Source organism: Bombyx mori, chromosome 8 (genome assembly GCF_030269925.1).
Source record: "Bombyx mori chromosome 8, ASM3026992v2".
NCBI classification, from domain to species: domain Eukaryota; kingdom Metazoa; phylum Arthropoda; class Insecta; order Lepidoptera; family Bombycidae; genus Bombyx; species Bombyx mori.
Genome location: NC_085114.1, coordinates 1142178 through 1156915, shown reverse-complemented (window position 1 = coordinate 1156915; position 14738 = coordinate 1142178). Strand labels below are relative to the sequence as shown.

Genomic DNA, 14738 nt, shown 5'->3' with positions numbered 1-14738 from the left:
TAGGCGGGGTGGTGGTACCTACCCGTGCGGACTCCCAAGAGGTCCTACCACCAGTGATTACGCAAATTATAATTTTGCGGGTTTGATTTTTATTACACGATGTTATTCCTTCACCGTGGAAGTCAATCGTGAACATTTGTTAAGTACGTATTTCATTAGAAAAATTGGTACCCACCTGCGGGATTCGAACACCGGTGCATCGCTACATACGAATGCACCGGACGTCTTATCCTTTAGGCCACGACGACTTCAAAAGTCTAGTGTGACGTAAACTAGGCTCAGATTCCAAAGATGGGACTGTCTTTCAATTCTGGTATCATCTTCCCATCTAAGGAAAACAAAAGTAAAAGATATATACTCACTAGTTACCAAAAAAACTAGACCAAATGCAAAGAAATCAGGGTAGTCAGCCAAGAAGGACACATTGATCGGAGTAGCCGCGGTCAAGGTTTTCGCCATGGTGTTATTGAAGAGGGTGTCAATGTAGACCGCCATGCCTTTGGCGACGCTGGCTGTTCCTATAGCGTACTCCAAGATCAAGTTCCAACCAATCGTGAACGCGATGAACTCCCCGACGCTCACGTAACTGTAGTTATAGCCTGAACCGGCTTTTGGGACTCTTGAAGCGAATTCTGCGTAACATAACCCTGGGGGAGAGAAATATTGTTCACAATAGTTGGAAAAAAAAACGGTTGTCTGTAAAGTCAACAGTAAAAACTGACGACAGTTGAACGTGACAACGTCATAAGAAAATACTGATGGAATGGTTTCATTTTTCGGTTTTTGTCAACGGTGAAAATATTTACCAATATCCATAGTTATTCATTATTGCTGTGTGAAGCGGGTTTTCAGTACTCTAACTTACAATGTATCTCTATTCAAAGAAGTCGAGAAGACCTAAAATAAACAGCTTTAGCAATTTGATGTAATCAGCTGTTTCGACTTGTTCTACACAAGCAAAAGCAAATGGTGCTGACCGACGAAATTAATTAATACAGTGGCTTCCGAAGAAAGATTGGCACACTCACCAGCAAATACAGAAGAAATGGCTGCCACCAAAAAGCTGATGGCAACCGCCGGTCCAGCAACAGTCTTGGCGACAGCGCCGGCCAGCACGTACACTCCTAGACCGAGGGTACTCCCGACTCCTAGAGAGGTGAGGTCGAATAGTCCAAGACATCTGGACAACTGGGTGGTGTCGTCGTCATAATCAATTTTTTTGCACCGACGTAGCGTCGCGAAGATCTTACCGCAGCCCATCTGTGGGAGATATAATTTTAATTTAGCGTAGACTATTAAAGATTATTAAACACGAAAAACTTTCGTCACTCAAAGCTTTAAAGACGTCCTGGCCTTTTTGTAATTGTAACATTTAACAGAACATTGGTAATGGAAAAAGGAAAGATCTTCCACACAGGGTGTGAATTTCTCCAAATTGGTCCAAATGAGATTCAGGAATCTGTCAAAAAGCTTAGATTCTATGATGGCTACCGCCACACTTGTAAGTAAATGTAATTCCCATATAAACTTTTCACCCCTATTTAAGGGGCTCAAACCTCTTAACTTTTGAAATACCCTAATAAATGCATACATTTATTTATAAATAGATGTATGTATGCTTTTTTTTACATTTATGTTTCTTACTTTTAAATCTATACATATAAATAAAATTAGAGTGTCTGTTTGTAAAATTCAAATAACCGCTTTTTACTACAGGCATATGAATAGGCATACGGCACATACACCAAAATAGCATTTTTTACAATTTTTGTCTGTCTGTCTGTTTGTTCCGGCTAATCTCTAGAACGGCTGGACCGATTTTGAAAGAACTTTTATTGATAGGTAGCTGATGATATAATGAGTAACTTAGGCTTTACTTTTTTTAGACTAGCTTCGCCCCGCGGCGTCACCCGCGTTACGACAGGACATTATAACATCATAACATCGCGGGACTCAGCTATCAATAATAAAATGTAATGTTTCCGAAGCGAAGCGAGGGCGGGTCGCTAGCAACCCGATAATTACCCGATTTACCCTTATTTACCCCCTTAGTGGGAATTTACGGTATAAAACCTTCAGCTGCACAAGTATGTAAATTTAGCGGCTTAGGTTCCGCGTTGATGAATCAATCATCAGTATATAGTTAGATGTTAACCTCAAAACTTTTGCGACCTCGCCTTAATCAATGTAACAAAATAACTCTTCGAGCACTCCTCGAATCACAATATGAAAAAGTTTGCTCCACTGGGCGGTTTTTTAATAGAGAAAATGTCTTAATAGTCAGGGTCGATGCTCATAGATACAGTTGAGTCGCTCGCTGCCTGCTAGTATTGATCAAGTCAAGTCATGATAACCTCATTACAAGACCAAGCTACGTCTAGAACACAGATTTCGAGGGTTCCTCAAGGTGTTTAGTAATGTAACCTCGATGAAGTCGAGGTCGAGCTTATGTCTTAGAATACGAGTGTTCTATACGAAGTCTTAAGGTGAAGGGGGCGTTGAAATGGCCGTTCGATACAAACACGATTTATTGCAATGTCTGTTCAATTAGTATTATAAAAAAAATATTTTTTCCATTATGATTCAAAATTGTTTTTAATTGCTTTGTTATATATTATTGTAATAGATCAACAGTGTTTATTTTGGATTTTGTGAATCGTAGATATAATTAAAATTGTTTAATATTCACTGTATCTAATTTTCTATTTTAAGGATCTAGACCAGTGATTCTCAACCTTTTTTTTGTTGCGGCACATATTTAACGATTTCAAAATTTGACGGCACACAAAAAAAAAGAAAAAAATTATTTATTTACTACAACACACTGCATAAATAGTTTATCAAAAAATGTTAATATACGAAATAAACTAAAAAATACTATAATTTTTTTTTTGTGGATTTAAATATATATTCATGTTTAAAATATTTTTCTTTTAAAATTATATAGTTTAATAATATTAACATTATTATATAATCGCAAAATTTGGCGGCACACTTTTGAAATTTGGTTGAAAAGTGGTTGAGAATCACTGATCTAGACCTTAGTCGTCCATGAACAGGAAAACTATAAAGGATTCGAAATGTCGAAAGTAATAAAATTACAATAAAAACCCGAAATAAAACCGCAAAAAACTTGTTTTAAATGTAAAATAGTTGTATTATTGATTCACACCGTATTTAGTATACAACAAAAACAAAGTGTTCTGCCGCCAAAACCCAAATCCGTCTGATCATCTGCAGATAATTATATATATAACTTTTTTTTTTGCTAGAATGACTAGACGAGTTCCAAACGTATTTATAATGGCGTCTCTAACCTTGAGACGCGAGGTTTCAATCACAATTGTATTGCTGTTATTGTGAGGCTCTCTCAGCAGCTCAGAGCCGCTGTAACATAATGGGCCACCATTCAAACCGGGACTCTTGAATCACGGAACAAACAAACCGGATTGTTGGTAGGGTAGGGCAGCCCTTGTAACTATACTGAGATCTTAGAATTTATATCTCAAGGTGGATGGCGCATTTACGTTGTAGATGTCTATGGGCTCTAGTAACCACTTAACACCAGGTGGGCTGCGAGCTCGTCCAATCTAAGCAATAAAAAAAAACACTAGCCCTACTAAGAGCAGTGCTTCGCAGAATCTACCACTGAATCGAAATCGCGACCCTCTGAGAAGATCCTGCGAGAAACTCAGTAGAATGTATCAGTGGATCTTCGCTTTCGTGCTCACTTCACCCTACTGATAAAAAACTTCATCCGGTTGTTACTATTTCCAGCGGATACGCTGAATTTTCGTCTGCATTCCGTTAGGGTTTCTGTGATTTAATTTATTTTAATTCCGCTATACATACCCGCGATCAAACCTTTGAAACGACAATCAGTACCGCTTGCGAGTAATTTTCCATGTGAAGGCCGTCACGGACACTGCCTTCAATTAAACTATGACTAAAACTCAAAGAAAAAAATTGTTAAATTTGTCAAACAAAACTGTTATAATATTATAAAAATATGTATAAAAAGCTGTACCCGTCCGCTTCGCTAGGCATTTAAAATTAACATTATTATATTTTCTCATCCGCACAAAGATTATCTCATCATTAATGCCCCCGCAACTGGTGTAGGGAGTCCTACACTCATATAAATATTACCCTATCCATTAAGTACATGTATTTTCTACACGGATACCAAGCTTCAAGACAATCGGATCTATGGTCCAGTAGTCATAACGGAACATCCGTAAAAATCACTTTAGATTTATATATTAGTATAGATAACGAAATAAAGAAATATATTTATAATTTAACAAAGTACTATCTTTAGAAATAACGTATTTTATCTTTGTTACAAAATGCAAAACCGATTTTGCATGTCGTCTCATATTTGAGGCAACTCGAACAAAGAGAATATTGAACGTGTCAATCTATCGTTGAAGACCGCTAGACTATATTTAGAATTTTGATGTAGTTTCAAATGCTCACATTATTTAAAACAAATTATGTTGCATTTGTTTACTCAGATTTTTTCATTTCTTCTACCTAATGCTACTTTTAGTATATCTTAATTATTCTATATGATCTTATACAACCGGCCGCTGTATTATAGTACATAATAATATATCATTTGTACCTTGACCTTTGTATATTGACATCTATCAGGGGCTATTAAGAACTGTGCTAAAAGGTATATCTAGGTGTTTCGATGCCCAATCCATCCACGGCTTGGCACTTGATCAAACGCTGTAAGTCGTTGAAGGCTCTTCGTGTAATATGTTTTTGTGTTTTTTTTTTTTTACTGGACCCATGTATAACGTAAATATGCTGCCATCCACCTTGAGACATGAGTTCTAAGGTCTCAGTTTTTACAGTATAACGGCTGGCCCACCCTTTAAACCGAAACGCATTACTACTTCATGGCAGAAATAGGCAGGGTGGTGATACGTACTCCTACAGACTCACAAGACGTTCTACCACCAGTAATTACGCAAATTGTAATTTTGCGGGTTTGATTTTATTCTACGATGTTGTTCCTTTACCGTGGAAGTCAATCTTGAACATTTCATAAGTACGTATTTCATTAGAAAAATGGGTTTTTGCCGTGGGATTCGAACCCCCGCACAGTCGCATCATCTAATAAGGATGCACCAGGCGTCTTATCTACGTTTTTAGGCTACGATGACATCAAAAGAAGAAGCCCTTCTTGAAGGAGTCAGGTGTACGGGAATCAAGAAACTCTTCAAATACATTTGTACTGCCTCTCAGGTATTGAATTTTTACTCTGCCAAAGTGTTGTCCAAGCTTTGGAAAAGCTAGAAGTCTGTCAGCGCAGAGCTTGGTGAATACGGTACGCAAAACTTCCATTTTTCCATAGGGCCGTATGGAGTCGTGCATTGTCTTGTATGAGCAGCAAGGACGAGCGATTAAACAAAGGCGGCCAGAGATTCGCGAGTTTATCATGATTGTGTCCAGTTCCTCACAGTACACATCCACAGTAGTACTGGTGCCATTTGGTAAGAAGCTGTAATGAATTAATTATACCCGCACTAGAAAACCAAATAATGGCCATGACTCTTTAAGAATAAGTTTTTATTTAGGGCATTCCCTAGCTCCTGAACCAGGGTCTAACCAACATGATGACCGCTTATGATTATCAAAAATAAGCAAGTCGCAATGTGGTTCAAAAACCTTTCGTTTTTGTGCCTGTTAAGCATCTTGTACCCTTGTACCAACGGTAGATTGAGTCTCGTCAGCTGCAGTGATAGTCGCCTTTAATTCGTCGTTGTTGACTTTTTCTTGCTACCACGGTTTTCAATTTTTTTGGTAAACATTCCATGTTGAAAGAATTCTAAGCAGTCACGAGTCATGCGTTCGTAGGTAGTGTTCACTCTGTGCTTCACTCCGTACATTTCATTAATGTTGTGAATCGCTTCTCCGACATTGTAACCGCGACGGAACTCTTATTCAATAATTACTAGTCTTTTAAGTTTATGTCCATATTTATGAAAAAACTAGCTGACCCGGCAGACTTCGTAGTGCCCCAATCGATAAATAAAAGATCTAAACTTTTGTATAAAATAAACTTAAAACAAACTTAAGGTATCCATCCGACGGGGGACACATCAAAGGAAAAACAAAATTGTTATTTTTATTGAATTCCGAGCATTTTCATAATTGTCTACCTTTTAAACCTTCTCTGAACTTTCACAAATAATTCAAGACCAAAATGAGCCAAATCGGTCCAGCCGTTCTCGAGTTTTAGTGAGACTAACGAACAGCAATTCATTTTTATATGTATAGATAACACTAATCAATAAACAAATCACTGAACTAGAAAAAATAATTCCATATTTTTTAAATGAAATTCTTTTGAATTTAAATTTTTTATTATTAGCCATACATAAAAACGTCAAACGCAAAGACCTAATATTTATTTTGTAATACAAATGACATTCCAACTGAAACCTGAATTAGTACAAAGATGGCTTCAGTCTTATCTTAAGTATATTATTATGATGATTCCGCAAACTAAACTGAAGAGTCATATCTTAGATCATTAAACTGGATTTGTTTGTAAACGAATAAAAGTTTTAAAATATTTCAGTTTATCAACGTTATGTCGTATAATTTGGTGTTTTTTTTTTTTTCGAAAAATAATTCTTGTTAAGATCCAACTAAATAATCATCTAAAGCATTCAATGTCCTAGTTTGGAGGGAAACGTTTGCTTAAGGAATGTTTTGTTTGACTTTCAATTATAATAGGAAGCAAAATATAGCGCCATTTAAATTTTTCAATGACGTTTGGCTTAGACTGAATTTACTTATCCTTATTATTATATTTTAATGATGTGGAACGTTGACATAGAGATTTAACAAGAGCGTTTTTTTTTTATTGCTTAGATGGGTCTACGAGCTCACAGCTCATCTGGTGTTAAGTGGTTACTGGAGCCCATAGACATCTAGAACGTAAATGCGCCACCCACCTTGAGATATAAGTTCTAAGGTCTCAGTATAGTTACAACGGCTGCCCCACCCTTCAAACCGAAACGCATTACTGCTTCACGGCAGACATAGGCGGGGCGGTGGTACCTACCCGTGCGGACTCACAAGAGGTCCTACCACCAACAATTACGCATATTATAATTTTGCGGGTTTAATTTTTATTACACGATGTTATTCCTTCACCGTGGAAGTAAATCGTGAACAGTTGTTAAGTACGTATTTCATTAGAAAAATTGGTACCCGCCTGCGGGATTCGAACACCGTTGCATCACTCGATACGAATGCACCGGACGTCTTATCCTTTGGACCACGACGACTTCAATCATCGTTTGAAGTAGGTGCCATCCGAACTTGTGACTTGAGTTCCGATTACTCTAGTAAGTGTACTCTTGTGACTTGAGTTCTTTGTCGGTATCACTCTTGCCAGAGTGGTCGTGGCCATCACTTCAGTTGTTGGTGGCAAGCTTCACAACACGCCGCCACTCTTCTCTGATGGTTGCCCTCCTCGTGCATTCATGTAGTGATAATGAGCCATTTACTGCCACTTTTATCTGATCATTCCACCTTATAAGCGATCTTCTTCGTGGCCGGGTACCCTCAATCTTCCTTGGGCCACAAGTCACACAATAGCCCCCTCCCTACCCTTGGTGGCATATTTGACTAAAATAGGTGAGGATATGAGACTGTACCGAAGACGATAAACGCTGCTTAATGCCGAGCTCTTGAAGTTACTGTAGTTACAATTACACATATCACATGATTTTGGATTTTTTCCCTACCTATGCTGATAGCCTTGAGAGGCTATATCAGCGTTACCCTAGCGTGTAAGTGAGCTCTCGGGGCTCAAGCCGGAGGTGTTATTAACACCGGCCCTTAGCAAGAGCAGTGCTTCGGAGAATCTATGACCGGATCGGAAACGCGACCTATTGGGAAGATCCGGCCAGAAACTCAGTGGGCTAGATTTTGGATAAATCCAATAAAACATTAACTATGTCGATGGGATAAATCGGAAGTTTTCTTTATAACGTCTGTGACTTTCTGGCCGGTTACGAAAACCTGATTTGTTAAAAAATCCAAATCCAGTATGTAAAAAATGTTCAGTCGGATTTGTTTTTCGTGACCTTAACGATTTTATGTACAATTTTAAAGTACCTAGTAGTTAGTGTTTGTTAAAAAAACGGAGTTTCGTCTCCATAAAACCACAGGTTCTAGACTCTGTGTTGTTTATGATCGCCAATTATTTTCTTAGATTAAAGACAGTGGCCTCGGTTCTAATATTAAAGTATTAATTTGCATAAAACGATTGACTTGGAGAGAGGAAAAAAATTAGAATTCTAATGTTGAGCGTGGGCTTGCGAATAGTATACCGACTGTTGCAATCTAGTAAAACATTACGTGTCGACTGCGGCTGTCCTTGATAACATGAAATAGTTGACATTTGACGTGCCCGGAGAATAAAGTATTTGCCGAATAATGCTCTAGCAGACTCAAAGGGGCCGACTAAACTGATCTTATAATATACCAGCTGACCCCGCTAACGTTGTGTTGCTTTAAATAAGATTTCTAGGGAAACTCTAGTCTAATATATAAAATTCTCAAAGACCTCATTAAACCACATAATACCTCATTATAACCAAAAAATTTATCCAAAAAAAAATGTTTGGGGTGGACAACCTTTATCACTTAAGGGTATGAAAAATAGATGTTGTTTGATTCTCCACCCTGGCCGATATGGACGCTAAGATTCACGAAAATCGGTCGAGCCGCTTCGGAGGAGTTCAATCACGCACACCGTGACACGAGAATTTTATATATTAGATTAATACGCGAAGCAAAAACTTTGTACCCCTTTTTACGAAAATTGCGCAGACGGAGGAGTAGGAAAATTCCAAAACTTTTAGAGAATGTAGAGAAGGAATGCAGAATGTTAGTATTTTTTTTAAATTATGCATAAAAAATAAATTAAATCAATACTAAAACATTACACACACTACCATGTATTTAACTCAACACATATATACTTTTTGTTTATTGTCAAACTTTAGTTATTGTTTAAAGTCTGTGATCAAATTGAGTATAAATTAATAGTGTTTGTCTTTAATATTACTTGTCTGTAGTGTAGTCTTGGCGAAATCTGTCGGAAGTATAATTAGTCTTTGACAATAGAACCATAATAACGTTCAAAATTATAATTTCAATTAATTATAGTCGAATTTCGACTGCTGGGAGGCCATAGTACTGATAAATAAGCAAAAACTTGTTCACCTTTGAAGCCTAAACGTGTTAAAACACAAACAAAAAAACATCAACAAACTAGTTTTGTCTTTAAGCTTCCGTGTCTGAACTGAAAGTATTTGATGTGTTGTAAATGAATGATCTAAAGGTTATAAGATGTATATAATATGTAGTAGGTAGAATAATATGTGTATAACATATACAGTAACGGAAGCGTTAGACCGGTTTTTTCGTGGCTAATTTGCTAGTTTTTTGGGACTGTCATACAGCTTTGCTCAAAACTACACAATTATTTAATTATAGTTTGATTAGAGAAAAATCAGGGAATAAAAATTACAGAGATTGTTCTTTACAATCCCCGAAGAGTTGGGGTTTTATTTTCTAACTGCATCGTTTGAAAATTTAATGTTCTAATCTGTTCTAATGATTGTTTCTGAGCAGTATCACTGGATGGAACTACTCAGTTTTGTGAACGAAATATTATGAGAATATATTGTGTGTTTGTATAGCGTGGGTGGTTCAGAAACAAAAGGAGGGATTTGGACATTTGCGTCATTAGCAAATTCGAACCGAATGCTCTTGAATTTATTGTTTTTTTTTGTTTGTAAAGCATATTGTAGCATGTGTAGCACAACAGTTTTTAATTAATTTGTGACATTTATACATAAGTGTACATTTAAATTAGTCTGGTGTTTTCCTCCATTCCTTATGTTGTTTCTTGCTTACTGATTGTTTTTAATTTTTTTTTTGTTTCTATGCTTTTGTTTCTCTAGTGTTTTTAATTTGTTTATATTGGTGAGAACCTTTAATTGGCTTTTTGTTTCTATTATTTGTTATATTATTATACTTTGTTAGTTGGCTGTTGGTTCTCCTTGTATTAAATAAATAAATAAATAAATAAATAAATATTATTTTGTAAGATATTACTCGTCAGAAAAATTAGTTTGTAGCCCACAGAAGCAATTTCAAAACTCGCTGACGATATTAGTAATGGTTCCATCACCGTTGGTTGTAGCGGCTTATATCTTCTGGACAGGGTTTGATCCAGCACGGGCCTATGGTTAACGACTGTCCTTGAAATTATATTCCAGGACTTCCTGTGACTTAGGGCCCTGAGGTTATAAAAGTTGTTTAGATTAAAAAATAGTTTTTGGGATTCCGCCGGGTTTTATTACAGGGAGTTACAAGGCCGGGTTACAAGAGGCTGAGTTACTGTTGTGGCTCTTAATATCATTGTAGAGACGTTTTACATCAATGTTGATTGATACCTCCATTAACAGAAACAATTTTGTACTCTTCGATGGATCATAAACTTATTTGGAGATGTGCAAGAAATTGGTCTATAATATTATTAGAATTATAAAAGTATAATAATATATACAATTTTTTTGTTATTGCTTACGTTGGTGAACGAGCTTACGGCCCACCTGATGTTAATAGTTTACCGGAGCCCATAGAAATCTACAACGTAAATGCCGCCACCCACCTTGAGATATGAGTTCTAAGGTCTCAGTATAGTTACTATATCTATACTGTATATACAAAACATAACATGTCTAAACTTCCAACTAACACCAATAAATGTCGTTTTCTCAATACGTGTGAATTTTTTAAATGATTATGGATAGTAGTATAGTAAAAGTCTAAAGTCTCTAAAGTATTTAATTATCAATTTGTTACTAAGACTAGTGGTGAGACAGCGAACATCCTGTTTATAGTAAATTTATAGCAAATCTAACGGGTTTTTTTTTTAAAACGAACGGTCGTCTAAGCTACGATAAATACATTTAATATTAAGTGTTATTCGCTCACCTAGTGGACACAGCGTCGCTGGAATACTTCTTTAGACTACCAGCGAATAGGACCCTAAATACGTCATTACCGATCCTCCCGATTCATTAACGGTGCTTTTAGGTACCACAAGCACCGGTCACCGTTCGCGCCGAACCCGTCGCTCGTGACGAAGAGTTCGACGAGTAAATTAACCCATATACACAGCCCACTGAGTTACTCGCCGGATCTTCTCAGTGGGTCGCGTTTCCGATGCGGTGGTAGATTCTGCGAAGCACTGCTCTTGCTAGGGCCTGTGTTTGCAACACTCCCGGTTTGAGTCCCGTGAGCTCACTTATACGTCAAGCCGAATCTGAAATAGCTCAAGGCTATCAGCATGGGTAGAAAAAAAAGCGTATAGGGAAAGTAGGGAAGAAATGAATTATTTTATGTTACTATTGGAGTAGTTAAAAATGATATGTGTGTCATTGGGGTCGACTGCTGTTAATTCTGAAATTGTTTTATTAATCATATTTATTTAATATTAATGTATATTAAACAAAATTAATTATTTCTTTAACAATATAACAATTATTCTATGTACTCATATGGACTTGTTTCTGAAATTTTTTATTTTAATTTAATTATCTATGTCAATTTCATACTTTTTTTATTCATTGAATGGCTTTTATGGATAAATGGACTGTCTCAAGGTAGCCAGGTATGTTTTTGAACATAGATAATACAACCAATTTTTTTTTATGATTGATGGATTACTGGTGGCTCGGTGGCCTTTCCAGTTTCACCAGGACAGGAGGGCGAGCACAAGCTCAGCCGGGAGGGAATAATCAACCATTCACAGCATCATACGATAATATGCCTATAGTGTACACCTTAAACATACATTATGAAGTCGCGTTAGGTTGGATACGAATATTTGGCTTGTGATTACTTTTACATCATATAACTTACAAACGAAGATTATATGAAGATAATAATGATGAGTTTCTTTTAGATGAGAATCATGCGTTTTTTCCCTACCTAAGCTGATAGCCTTGAGAGGCTATTTCAGCGTAACCTTAGCTAGTAGGTGAGCTCACGGTGTTCAAACCGGAGTTATGCTAACACTGACCCTAGCAAGAGCAGTGCTTCGCAGAATCTACCACAGGATCGGAAACGCGACCCACTGAGTAGATCCGGCGAGAAACTCAGTGGGTTGTGTCTGTGGGATCATGCGTCTTAGAAGTGATACCAATAAAATACAAATCCAACAGGGTTATAACATAGTATCTCTACTCGATCATTCTTTTTATACAGATTTGAAGTATAATATTTGTATTTGAATGGCTAAATGTATGTGAATATATTTAGTACAGTTACGTGTGCTAGCTAAATAATATATAATGTGTATATCCGTGTGGAGTGTTAGTGGCATAGGTAAACAAGGAATATGAAAGTGAAATAGAAGGGACAGGTGTATGTATGTCTGAATTATTTCACTGTCTTGATTACAGCTTCCTTTTTTAGTACCGTGGAAAATTCGACGTCTATAGATTTTTTGTTGATGAACCGGAGTTTTTTTTTTTTATATTGCATAGATATGTGGACGAGCTCACAGCCCACCTGGTGTTAAGTGGTTACTGGAACCCATAGACATCTACAACGTAAATGCGCCACACACCTTGAGATATAAGTTCTAAGGTCTCAGTATAGTTACAACGGCTGCCCCACCCTTCAAACCGAAACTCATTACTGCTTCACGGCAGAAATAAGCGGGGCGGTGGTACCTACCCGTGCACACTCACAAGAGGTCCTACCACCAGTAAGCCAGTAGTTGTAACTAAATATATCCTCCGCATCAGTTTTATAGAAAATTACATTGATAATGCTTTCTATCGAGTTAATTGGATCTTCCTTAAATTCTACGATGCTTAAAACAAACCTTAAAATCAGAAGACATGAGTGTTTCGCAATAGAAACAGGCAAGAAATTGGTATATGAATGGATTGCTTTGCCACAAGTATGATGATTCATCCGACCGATTTCGGCCATGGCGACCACTTTGACTCCTATCCGTCGATTTGGCGCTCGTGCGCTCGAAGATGGCTTATATAGCCTATCTTTGCGGCAAAACTCCTTGCGCATTGAGGCCACAAGTATAAGTCCTAACACAAATGAGACGAGACGGAATTGAGCAAGTCTGCACACTTGTACTTCAAATGCTAATGATAAAAAACACGTATATTTCTTACGATCTGTATCATGCGTGTTTACTTTGTACAATGACATGTTTGTATTGTATTAGTGGATTTTACTGTAATTATTCGCAGACAGACAGACTATGTTTGATTTACTTTTTTATATGGTTACTTTATTTATTTATTGTTTATTTAACTGTTCATGGCCGACAAAAGAACCGGTTTAGCCACGTAGTTTATTTGGAACTTTGAAGCTAGACTAGACTAGACTGATAGACTTGAAGTCGTCGTGGCCTAAGGGATAAGACGTCCGCTGCATTCGTGTTGAGAGATGCACCGATGCTCGAATTCCAGCCGGGTACCAATTTTTCTAATGAAATACGTACTCAACAAATGTTCACGATTGACTTCCACGGTGAAGGAATAACATTGTGTAATAAAAATCAAACCCACAAAATTATAATTTACGTAATTACTGGTGGTAGGACCTCTTGTGAGTCCGCGCGAGTAGGTACCACCACCCTGCCTATTTCTGGTGTGAAGCAGTAATGCGTTTCGGTTTGAAGGGTGGGGCAGCCGTTATAACTATACTTGAGACCTTAGAACTTATACCACAAGGTGGGTGGCGCATTTACGTAGTAGATGTCTATGGGTTCCAGTGACCACTTAACACCAGGTGGGCTGTGAGCTCGTCCTCCCATCTAAGGAATAAAAAAAAGAGAGAAAACGTCTCATGTACAATTTTAACACGGGTTGCATCATCTCTTGTTTATACCGGTTGTTTGAAGATTTTGACAATGTTATGTAAGGCTTAATAAAGCGCTGTAGAAACAGTTTCTACAACACATTCTCCTTAAGGCTCGCCTTGCCGCGCTCACTGTGTTCAATTCCACTGAGACTAGACGATTTGTCGCAAGTTTTGACTGTCGTTGGCACAGTGAAGCGTGTCATTGATTTTCGTGTCAAGTTGCTTTTACACTTGTACTTTCTATGGGTCGGTCTACATTCCTTAGGCTCTGACCCCTGGATCCATTTCCCTCCAACGTTAAAAATATTTTTTGTAAAATTCTTTCTTGCTTTCTTGCAGCAGCCCAGAAATAATCCGTGCCTATCGTGGAAAGCCTGTTGTCCTTTTTGTGATCCTTCAGGATGAACGCTTCGTATGGAAGGTAGTCTAAGGATTGAGCAGCATATACCACTAGCACCATAACTAAAATCTCATCTATCGTCTGCTAGTGAGGTCCAGTGCTTGGCGCTACACAAGTGGGGAGAGCTAATTTTAAAACTCACCTTTAAAAATCCTTATTAAATCACAAAGTTCACGACCCCAAAAACTAGGTATAAATTTAAAAAAAGATCTCCACAAACACGAAAGAGAATTACTTTAAAAACAATTCCATCATGTTAAACACACAACCGACGCGCGCTAATTTCCGTCGGACACTGAATGAAAATTGAAAGAAATGAAATTGTGGTATTGTGAACCAAGAACCAAGTCCGCAACTGTATTAAACAGCCACTATTCTACGGTCTCCAATC

The 14738-nt window shown here is 37.4% G+C and overlaps 1 protein-coding gene across 1 annotated transcript in view; it reads right to left on the bottom strand.

The window, feature by feature from the left end:
- The window catches only part of LOC101738658 (cationic amino acid transporter 3), a 23401-nt gene extending 8663 nt beyond the window's left edge, over window positions 1-14738 (bottom strand). The window contains exons 1-3 of the mRNA XM_004925342.5: window positions 14490-14738; window positions 1029-1260; window positions 363-647 (exon numbers count right to left, since the gene is read on the bottom strand). Of these exons, the coding sequence (XP_004925399.2) occupies window positions 363-647; window positions 1029-1260 (517 nt within the window). The 5' untranslated portion in view covers window positions 14490-14738. The remainder of the gene's footprint in view (window positions 1-362; window positions 648-1028; window positions 1261-14489) is intronic.